Raw genomic sequence first — 10,866 nt, forward strand, 5'->3', positions numbered from 1 at the left:
AGCCCATCCTCTTTGGAAGGGGAAACAACTCCAGCTCCTGCCCAGAATAAATCTGAGACATGGCAATCTGCTCCAGGAAAAGCAGCCGTGCTATTTCCCTCCCTCCTCCTTCCCACTCTGCTCCTGCTCTCCATTCACAGATTCCAAACCCCCACGGGTGTCACTCCCCTTCCCCTGGCAGCCCTCACCTCGATCTGCCGATAGTCACACACAGCCTTGATGGGGATGGTGCTCTTCACAGCGTGCTCAGGGTTCCTGGGATGCAGCTGGACGATGGTTTTGGATCGTCCCACCAGGCTGGCCACAGAGCTCTTGGACTGGATGAGCTGCTCCTTCTCATCCTGGCGGGGAGAAGGAGGATGGGCAGGTTGCTCCAGGCTGAGAGGTTTCTCCCAAGCGTTTCGGTTCTCCCCCCCACCCCAGTGCTGGCCTGCAAGGGCTGAGCAAACACCTCAGGAGGATCCTGCTGCCCTGGCAGGGTGGGGAGAGGGCTCAGGAGATGGGATGGGAGGGAGGACAGATGTCACTGCTGCTCCCACTGCCCTGCAAAGCCACATGCACACCTCTGGCTCTCTGGCTGGTAGGACGCGAGAACGTTTTCTCTCAAAAAAGGGCAAAGAAAGGAGAACACAACATCCACCAAAACAAAGTCCCAGGAGGTGTGAGGGGCCAGGAGCAGGACAATCTGAAGCTGGGGGTGTTTGGTAGCCTGGAGGAGAGCCCACAGAAGCATGCTCCCTTCTCTAAAGCAAAGGATGAAGGCGTGTTTGAACCGATGGCTGGAATGGGAGATGATGAATTACGTGGATAAAACACCTCAGGAGAAGGGGATCATGGTGGAGTGATTGCACAGGCCTCTGGTTTGGGGAGAAATCCACCAGCTGGAGGTCAGTGATTCCTAAAAACCCCTGCTGGGTTTGGTGGTGAGACCAACCCAGGGGGAATGGTGGCAAAGCTCTCCTGGAAAAGCCTCCAGCAGAGGTGGAGACGTGTGCAGATCACAGCACTGTGTTAGCTTTTGGCATTAGTGACAGCTCAGCCCGTTCTGGCTGTGGCAAAGGTTTTGAAAAACAGGATCCCAGAAAATGTTCTCCCTCATGCTCAATACTCTGGGGTTGGTTAGTGTGCTGCGACGATGGAGGAGAATTCAATGGTTAAAAAAAAAAAAAAATTAAATTAAATAAAAAGAAAAGAATAAATGATTAAATAAACTACCTGTGCCTGTCCCAGGGAGCATGATTGGAAGAAATACAACTTTAACTTATTAGGTAAGAAAGAGTAATATAGCTGAGCTCAGGATTTGTGGCTCTTTTCTGGCTGCCCAGAACAGCCTTTCCCACCCCAAGCGGTGCCTGCCAGACTCCTGATGTTCCAGAGCTCCCAAAAACAGTCCCAGGAGCCAGGCTGGCAGTGCTGGAGACAGGCCAGGACAACCCCAAGACTGACAGAGAGGATGGTGGAGCCCCCAGACCTCCAGGAGGGCACACTGGGGGACACACTGGGGATCAGAGTGACCACTGCATTGCCACACTCAGTGTCACCTCTTGACCCTTCCAGCACAGCTCAGCACTTCACCCCCAGCCCCAATCCTCCCCTGACCCTGGGGTCAAACACCAGCTGATGCTTTGCTCCTCAGGGGTCGTTAGTGGGTTGGATTTTTCAGGCCAAATCAGGCAAGAAGGTGACAGTGCCACGGCCTGGGCTCTGCTCTGCTGCAGCTAAGCCAAGCCACGTGCTCAGAGATCAGCCCCTGGCACAGCCAGGCTGCCCTGGCTCTCCCCCCATCCAGCAGCATGGATTAACATGGGATTTGAGCTGGATAAAGAGCAGGCATTTCCCCACCAGCTCCAAAGCAGGACCAGGAGCATCCTAGAGGCTCTGCTTTTGTGAGCAGAGCTCGGCCAGGATGGGCATGGCTGGGGCAGAAGCAGCTCACACAGCAGGCTGTGACCTTGGACTGACAGCCTGGGGACACACACAGAGGTCAGACTGTGCCTCTAAATGACAGTGACCATCTCCACACAGCTTGGGGCCACCACAGCCTGCACCCCAAACCCGAGCAGCACCTCCAAGGGTTGGGAAAACCTCACTGCAAACCTCCCCCGAGGTGGTGAACAAACCACATCCCACCAAACTGTGGGGACAAAGAGCTCCAGTTTTCCACGGGGAAAGCAAGAGGTGCCCCAGGCAGCGGAGCAGGGTGGTGGGATGTGGGAGAACCCACCATGGAGTCCTGCAGGAGGTCCTCCAGCCTCGTCAGGCTCGTGTTGTGGTCGCAGGAGTATTTCCTTTTGATGGAGTCCTGCAGGTTCCGCAGGTAGGTCTCCGATTCCCGCGCGTCGCTGAAGAACTGTGGGGCAAAAAGGGTCACAGCAAGGGGGACAAGGAGCCCTGAGCAGCCTGAAGGCAGGTGAGGAGCACCCCAAAAGCTCAGCCAGGAGCTGTTTTGGCTTTAGGGCTGCGAGGGAAGGATCATCCCATTTGGATGGACAGAACTGCAGGGAGGTTGATTGCTTTTTCTCCCAGCAATGCTCAGAGAGCAGCTAAGAGATATCCAGAGAAAGCAGCACCCTGAGCACCCCAAATCCTTCCTTCCCTCTCCCCCAAGGAGAACAGCAGGGCAAAGAGCTCGTGGAGAGGGATTCAGTGGTGGGACAAAGGGAATTTGGCCCCAAATACCTGAAAATAGGCAGCGTTCTCCTTCACGTGCTGCTCCACGCACAGGCAGAGCTGCTTGATCCACTGCCACTGGGTGTGCACAGCAGCACTGTAGGCCTGCAGAACACATGGAAAAGGAGCTGGAAAAGGGACATTCCCAGCCAGAAATGGGCAAAACCTGGCTAAAACCAGGAGGGTTTGGGCACAGGAGATGGCAGAGCCTGGATCACCAATGTCCCCATGTCCCAAAATGCCAGAGGCAGGCACAGGTTGGATTTACCCCATGGAAAAAGTTCCTGCAACCCTTGGCTTCACCACCACAGTGTCCCTGGAAGCCTCCAGGGTGGCCAAGCTCATTCCCTGCATCACCTCAGGCTCTGTGTGTTTGAGCCTTAATTTGAGGTGGGGAATATTTGGGAATGGCCACTTCCCAAAATGAAACACCTCTACCACCTCACTGATAAAATACCTAATCAGTAAACACCATAAAATCAGTAAACACCAGAAAACATTTCATCAGGCACTGTGGGGTGGGGCAGCAAATTTCCCAGTTCCAGGTGAAATGATTGAATTCTAGGGAATCCCAGGGATTCCAGGGATTTTCCTGCTCACCTCTACGGTTTGCTTGGCCGGGTGGTTCTCCAGGGAGAGCAGCTCAGCTGTGTCCTGGAGGGAACGGAAGATGTCCTGCTTCTCTTCCAGCTCTGCTGTCAGCTCCTGCATGGGAAAAGTCCAAATCTCAGCTCTGGGACCTCACTCAGATTTGGGGGTGGAAGGGCTGGGCGTCTCCAAGGGTTGGGAATTTGGGTTGCTGCTGTTTGGGGAGTGGGTGGTGATTTGGGAGGGGCTGAGGGTCAGGATTTGGGTGTCTCTGAGGGGCAGATTTGGGGGTAAAAGGGCTGGGGGGGGATCTGGGAATCATGGGTTTGACTAACACAGCACTGCAGGAGGTGCCAGCAGATCCCAGGGGATCCACAGCCCATTCCTGGTGGGAATCTGTGTGCCAAACACACAGGGCAGAGGGAGCACAGGCACTGGAAACCTGCCCAGGGACCTCCTCAGCTCCAGACAGTGAGATTGTGGAGAGATGGGGATTTATTTATACAGCTTTCAAGAGGAATCAGTTTTCCTCTTTGGCTCAGACTCACCCCCCTCACCCCCACTAGCTCAAGATGCCTTGAGCTCCGAAATAATGCTAAAAATACATCTTTTGATGCATTTTTGATTGCAATTCAATTGAACACACACTTCCACTCCACTTTCTGCTCTGGGGAGAGCTCCCATCAGTTTTGTTCACGAGCAACAAGCCCAGAGAGAGCTGGGAGGGATCACCCAGCCTCAGGAATTCGGGTCTGCTGGGAGCTGAGGGCGCCACAGAGGATCAAAAGCAGAGCCAGGGGAGCACCTGCCCTCCCAGCACTCACTGAGAAGTAGTTCTTCTTGGCTGCAATGTTGGGGTTGTTGTCACTCCAGTCGTAAGCCAACTCCTCCTCCTCCTTCTCGTTCAGCCAGATCAGCTCGGCCGTGGCTCGGGACACAAACCCATGCAAGCTCTGCAGGTGTCTCAGCCTGAAGCTCGAGGTTTCCTGGACACAAGGGATTATTTATTATTCCTCTTCCCTGCTCTGCAAATGATGGTTTTTTCCCCCTCCCCACCCCTGGAGCTGGGCAGTGTTGGAGCAATTATAATTATGTGGGGCTAAGGTACAAAGAGAGAGTTTGTAAAGGGTGCAAGGAAAGGGAAAAGGTATAAAAATGTATAAAAAGGGTATCAAAAGACAAAAAATCATCATGCATCAAGCCCACTCACCATCAGTTTGCAGTACTGAGTCTCCAGCTTGCCCAGTGTCTCCGTGTAGCTCGCACGGAAATTCGGAGACATTTTACCCTGAAAGGGGAGAAATCCTCTGTCACCCAACAAGGGACAGCATCACTCAGAAAACCATCCCCAAATCCTTCTCTGCCTGAGGAAGAGGAGGTGGAGAAGGCTCAGGGCAGCCCTGCATCAACTCAGAAGCTCCAGCCTTAAAAATCACCTCTGTCCCACGAATGTGACCCACAAGGGTTGGTCCTGATGCCCTCACCCCCCTTGTGGGGCCATGCCTGGTGTCCCCAAGCCCGTGGCACCATACCTCATACATCCTGGCCTCCTTCACGCTGGAGCCCAGCTCCTCCACGCTGGCATGGATGTGCCTCTGGGTCTCCAGCTGGGATTCCACGCTGGGCAGGTCTGTGCCCCACTCTGCCCTCTCCAGCCTCATCTGAAACCAAGAGGCTCCAGTCAGCACCCCTCTAAAGGGCACCAGGAATCCTCCCAGGTCACCCCAGAGGGGTCAAACACCTCCCAGGTCACCCCAAAAAGATCAAACACCTCCCAGGTCACCCCAGAGGGATCAAACACCTCCCAGGTCACTCCAAAAAGATCAAACACCTCCCAGGTCACCCCAGAGGGGTCAAACACCTCCCCAGGTCACCCCAGTGGGGTCAAACACCTCCCAGGTCACCCCAAAAAGATCAAACACCTCTCAGGTCACCCCAGAGGGATCAAACACCTCCCAGGTCACCCCACAGGGATCAAACACCTCCCAGGTCACCCCAGAGGGGTCAAACACCTCCCCAGGTCACCCCAGAGGGGTAAAACACCTCCCCAGGTCACCCCAAAAAGATCGAACTCCTCCCAGTTCACTCCAGAGGGATCAAACACCTCCCAGCCCTGGGAGAAGATCCTAAGCCAGTGCTCCAACACTGAGTATTTCTGAGACAAGCTTCCCACCCACGTAAGACCAACCGACTGCATCAGCACAGATCTGCTTCCAGCTTTGAAAAGCTCCTCTGATCCCCACTGGCCAGCAGGACCACAAGAGAGAAAACCCAGCTCCAGACAGAAGCCTCAGATCTCCAAAAACCACAAACCATCAAAAGCAACTCTTCCCAGATAAAGGCAGCAAAAAGCCCAGGGCAGCTTCCTGGGCTGGAGCAGAGGCAGGAGGTTGGGCTCAGCACTCACCTGCATCTCCTCCACCCAGGCCAGCAGCTCGTAGACGAAGCGCAGGCTGCCTTCATCTTCGGAGGAGGAGATGGCCACCAGCTCCGTCCTGGTCATGGGCTTGCGGAACCAGGAGGCCGAGGAGGTGTGGAGCCCCTTGGTCAGGGAGTCACCCTTGAGGTGTGTGGTGCTCAGGGTGGCTGTGGGTGCCAGCTCCAGCGTGGAGAAGTGACCCTTCCTGTAGAGGTTGGTGCACTCCAACCTCAGTGTCACCAGCTCGTCCTGCAGCCTCATGATCCTGCAAGGGTGGGTGAGGAGATGAACATGATCCCTCCCAGCCTCAAATGGAGCAGTGCAGCCCCTGGGGGAGGTTTTTTTTGTCATCACCTGAACACCAGCTCCTCCAGCTGGTAGTAGTTTTCGTCCCGGAGGATCTGCACGTCCACCTGGAGCTGGCGGAGGAGCCCCTCGCACTCCTGCAGGTAAACCACCACGTCCGACTCGTACTGCACCGGCTGGCCTGACTCCAGGTGGGCAGCGTCCTGAGGGGACAGGGACACTCAGGGCTGGGTGACCTCAGCCCAGGAGGGGCAGGGAGAACAGCAGAGCACCCTGGTTTGGAGGTTGGAAACACCTTTGGATTCATCCCTCACACCACACCTGGGAGAATCTCTTTAGAAAAACTTCTGGAGATGAACTGAAAGCTGCCAGAGATAGATGGGATCATCTATCATTTTTAGCTCCCAACCCTTTCAATCAACACCTTTTTCTCCCTTATTAAAAAATTTTCTTCAGAAACCTGCTCCCTACCCAAGGTCTGACACTGAGCTCTTCCCACCAGGCAAATAAAACAGATTTTGGGGTTTTTAAGCCTCATTACACAACAAAAAATATCCAACAAGCTTTCCCAGAAGTGCTGTTCTCCTCCACAGCAGCACCTCTGCAGATGTTCAGCCTCACTTGCTTTATTCCCAGAGAGCAAGACCATTCCCCATCCCCTGTCCCCTAAAATGATCTATGGATCACCAAGTATCCATCAGCTTCCCCATACCACCTCTGGAATAGGATCAAGGGCAGGAGAGGAAGGAGAACTGCCCAGAGGAACCCACCATGCCAGGAAGAAGAGAGGGGAAGAGATGGGTACAAAAGAAGAGTAGAAAAACAAATAAACAAACTCAGGAGGAGGAAGCAGCACTCCCCACTCACAGCCTGTAGCGTGTTCTTCGCCAGGGTGAGCTTTTCTTCACAGCTCAGAGCACCATTCTGGATTTTGTTAGCGATTTGTAGCAGCAATTCCAGCCTGGAATGACAGAGGCAGATGAGAGAGGGGGTTTGGATGTCCCTCTGTTGAGAAAGGAGCAGGGATGTCCCTGTCACACCCAGCACTGACCTCTCCACTGCTGGCCGCAGCAGCTTCTCGCGCTCCAGCATCTCGATGATGAGTTTGCCCCACTCCTCCTCCACATCGTTGGGGTGGTAGCCCTGGGGCAACTTGATTCGTCCAAACTCAATCCAAACCTGGGGGAAACAGCAGCAGGTTGGCATCTCCCAATCTCCCCTGAGGTGGTTGGGGATTCCAGCAAGGCTCTGCCTCGTTATCCTGAGGGTTATTCCCACTTCTCCATCCCAAAACAAACCTGAACTGAGCACTCTACAGTGTGGCTAAAAAAGCACAACATTCCCTCCGGGCAGCCGTGATGATCCTCACCTCTAGCAGTTTGTAGAGCTCCTCTATCCGTCCTTTTTCCTGCTCTTTTGCTGGGATTTCAGTTTCTTTGAAGTGTATATACTGGTTATAAAGTGCCTAGGATGACAAAGGCTCATCAGGAACCACCCTAGGCAATGCCACCACCCATCCCAATGCACTGGGCACAGGGGACACCATGGATGGACCTCATCCTGCACCTACCTTTAGCTCTACAGGGTTCTGGGGGAAGGATTTGTCTGACATGAGTATCGTGTGCTGCTTGATCCACGAGATGAGGGACTCCACACGGGTCTGGTATTCCAGCCACCTGGAATCCACCTCCTGCAGGGGGAGAGGGTTTTTGCAGAGCACTGCTGGTGGGCAAATCCTCACGGGGATGAGGGAGAAATCAGCAGAGGGAACTGAGGTGCCATGGTGGACCATGTGCCAGGGCCTCCCTGCTGTGATGCCATCCCAGGCACAGGGAGCAAGAGGAGGATTCTCCTGGAAAAATCCTCTCCAAAAGCTCAGCTTCCCCATGGAAGAGACTGGACAGCGCTGTGGCCTTACAGACACCCCAGCAGGTCACCATAATGGGGACACTCCTTCATCATCCCTCTCCCACAGGGCACAGAGCCTTTCCCAAACCCTTCCCACACTCCCCAAACGGCTTACAATGGCGCTGATCCCTTCTCCTCCCTCGGGGACTTTGGGAAAGGCATCGTAGATTGAAGACACGTAAGTTATCACGGATTTCTCATCCGGAGAGGGCACGTCCACATCTGGCGAGAGGGAAGCAGAAAGGCAGTGAGGAAAGGGAGCAGGAGGAGAGGCTGGCATGTCCCTGCACTGGTCACACGCCCTGGTCACCCACCTTCGGCGTCCAGCAGCCGAGTGACCCCCAGGCGCTCGGCGATCTCAAACGCCTGCTCCAGGTTCTCGCGGTTACTCTGGATCTGCACCCTCTCCATGTCCACCAGATCCGGCCTGCAAGACGTGCAAGAGTCACAAACAGCGCCAGCAGAGCATCCTGGATGGGCACTGCTGCCAGAGGTGGCTCTGAGGGTTGGTCTGAGCCCCTGTCCCAGCCTGGTGGCTCTCCAAAGGGACATGGCCTGCAGCACTTCCCTGGCTCATCCCGTTTGTAAATGGGGTTCAGGCTGCAAAAGGAAAACCTCTTGGTCCCAGCTGGGGAAGGAAGAACCATGAGAGGTTTAACTGCTGCTCGGGAGACCTCAGAGATCCTTGGATAAAAGCAGGGATGGAAATGTTGCTATTCATGGAGAGCCAAAGGGCAGCACTGACACGCAGCCACTGCAGCACTCAAGAGTTTAAAAGCTTTTCTGCCTCTCTCCCCAACCTCTTTGAGATGTTTTCTTCCTGCAACCTCATGTATTTGTTGCTCATTCCGAGCATCTCCCACCCACAGCTACCTGGCAGAAGAGACAATTCCAGGTAAAAAAGACATTGCTCCCTGCCAGCCTTACCCATCACTGACCACAGTGGGAAACCCTCGTCCCTCATGGCACTCCCCACCTCTCCTTCCCACCCACCTGTATCTGTGGATGAGGGCGTTGAACATCTTCCCATCGCTCCAGCACGAGGAGAAGTTGGTGCACTTCACCCCGATGTACCCTGCTGTCACCTTCTGTGTCCACAGCAGCAGCTTCTCCTTGGCTGACATATCCCCCAGCTCCCCGCTGATGTAGATGTCGGAGATCTGCAAGGAAGCAGCACAACCATGGAGGATGCAGGAGCAGGGAAAACTCCTCCAGGCACATCCAGTTGCTATGAACTTGCCCCAGGGCTGGCTAGCAGAAAGGGCAGGAGGAAACTCGTGGTCACCATAGGGGAGAGGGGACTCTGAAGCTGAGAAATTTGGGAATGGGTGACTGGAGCTGCAGGAGAACAGCGAGGGGATGTGGCACGGTGGGGTTTGAGCAGGCTGGAGATCCAAGCAGGCAGAGCCAGATTTGCCAGCCCCACTTCCCAGGGGCACGAGGTGCTGATGGCCACACAGCCCAGCCCAGCTGGGACAGAGGTGACCCCACCAAACCCCAGCTTCCCACAGCCACCAGAGCCACTCCCTCTGCACCGTTCCTGTCCCACCAGGCAGGGACACACCTCACTGGGAACACAACGTCCCGGAGACAGGAGGCTCCAGGCAGGTCCCTTCCTGCCTCTTCCCACCCCGAACACGCTGTGCACCCTCCTGTACCCTCACTCCTCCTGGCCACCCACCACGAGGAGCCCCAGCACCTTCAGGGCTCCTCCAGGCATGGTCAGTCCCACCCAGCAGAACCCAGGGTGGGCAAAGAGAAGGGACCACCACCAACATCCCTGCCTGGGATGGGGCAGCAGGTGTGGCAGGGAATGCTCCACCTGGAGCATTCTGCTGTAAAAAATACCAACTTGGGAACTGAGAAACAGCACTTGGAGAGGAGGTCTCTCCCTGACCTCCAGCCATGGAGCAGCTCTGTGTCAGGGGGAAAAGGACGGGGACAAGGATGTCACACACCCCCCCCCCCCGCCTCGCTGGTGGCAGGGGGTGCTGGTGGCAGGGGGTGCTGTGACCCAGTTCCCAACAAAAGACAGCGACAGTCACGGACCCCTCAGACAGACGCCCAGCACCGCCTGCGAATCCCAGACTGGCACGTGACACCACGCACGTGTCCCCACATGCCAGCATATTCCTGATTGGCACAGCTTCCTCCTCACCCTCCCCTCTCCCAGCTCCCCAGTTAGTACAATTACCTCCCCTTAATTAAGGAGAGGACAAAGGGGAGGATGGGAGCCGCTCAGATTTTCCAGGGTGCCCGCGGAAAAGCAGCGCAGGCTGTTTGCTCCCTGGATTCCTCCTCTCAGCACTGCAGGGGGAAGGTGTGCCAGGACTCAGCCCTACCCTGAAAACACCCAGTTGCTTTATTCCTCCCCAAAACGTGCCCAGCTGAGTGCTGGCATGGCACAGGTCGCAGCTGTCAGCCATCCCCGTGCAGACAGGGACCTGCAGGATTATCTCTCTCTCGCGCCGGCGGGGCGGATGCTGCCGGTGTCATTGGTATGCTGCAGCTCACCTCCCTCTCCAGCCTGATACGCTCATCACACATAAAACTGCTCTTTGTCAGCTGCTGCCACACTGCCGGAGCTGCCTTTAACTCCTCCAGCCCCGGGGCTGGCTTTCCCCAGGGATGGTTTTCCCCAGGGATGGCAGGAGATGGGATGGAGGGGGTGATGTGCTGAGTGAGCAGCAGGATGGGACTCGCCACACCTGCAGGGAGCAGGGAAGGACCCACAAACCTCCCTCTGCTCAGCACCCCGTTATTAATTAGCTGATGGGTCTTAATTAGGAGCAGAGTGAAGCCTCTTGTGAGCCCACCCACTGGCTGTGCCCCACCTGGGCTCTCCAGCACTGCTGCCCAGCCGGGAGCACCTCACAGCACTGATAAATCCTTTATTTTTAATCACTGACACAGCACTGGGGTTCTCCAACCGCTGGGCCTCTCCCCTGAGAGCATCCTTGCAGGAAACTCTCCTC

General features: G+C 55.5%; 1 protein-coding gene across 35 annotated transcripts in view; it reads right to left on the minus strand.

Annotated features, from left to right (window-relative positions):
• The window catches only part of MACF1 (microtubule actin crosslinking factor 1), a 134,720-nt gene that overhangs the window by 84,317 nt on the left and 39,537 nt on the right, over nucleotides 1-10,866 (minus strand). For all 35 annotated transcript variants that reach the window (XM_085081259.1, XM_085081260.1, XM_085081256.1 and 32 more), the window contains 16 exons: nucleotides 8,885-9,051; nucleotides 8,206-8,318; nucleotides 8,007-8,113; nucleotides 7,554-7,673; nucleotides 7,353-7,448; nucleotides 7,035-7,162; nucleotides 6,851-6,944; nucleotides 6,032-6,186; nucleotides 5,666-5,942; nucleotides 4,791-4,919; nucleotides 4,469-4,546; nucleotides 4,083-4,244; nucleotides 3,271-3,375; nucleotides 2,680-2,775; nucleotides 2,225-2,350; nucleotides 189-341 (listed from right to left, as the gene is read on the minus strand). In XM_085081259.1, the coding sequence (XP_084937385.1) occupies nucleotides 189-341; nucleotides 2,225-2,350; nucleotides 2,680-2,775; nucleotides 3,271-3,375; nucleotides 4,083-4,244; nucleotides 4,469-4,546; nucleotides 4,791-4,919; nucleotides 5,666-5,942; nucleotides 6,032-6,186; nucleotides 6,851-6,944; nucleotides 7,035-7,162; nucleotides 7,353-7,448; nucleotides 7,554-7,673; nucleotides 8,007-8,113; nucleotides 8,206-8,318; nucleotides 8,885-9,051 (2,106 nt within the window). The remainder of the gene's footprint in view (nucleotides 1-188; nucleotides 342-2,224; nucleotides 2,351-2,679; nucleotides 2,776-3,270; nucleotides 3,376-4,082; nucleotides 4,245-4,468; nucleotides 4,547-4,790; nucleotides 4,920-5,665; nucleotides 5,943-6,031; nucleotides 6,187-6,850; nucleotides 6,945-7,034; nucleotides 7,163-7,352; nucleotides 7,449-7,553; nucleotides 7,674-8,006; nucleotides 8,114-8,205; nucleotides 8,319-8,884; nucleotides 9,052-10,866) is intronic.

This window comes from Lichenostomus cassidix, chromosome 23 (genome assembly GCF_008360975.1).
Source record: "Lichenostomus cassidix isolate B80296 chromosome 23, HeHo_3.0, whole genome shotgun sequence".
Classification (NCBI taxonomy): Eukaryota; Metazoa; Chordata; class Aves; order Passeriformes; family Meliphagidae; genus Lichenostomus; species Lichenostomus cassidix.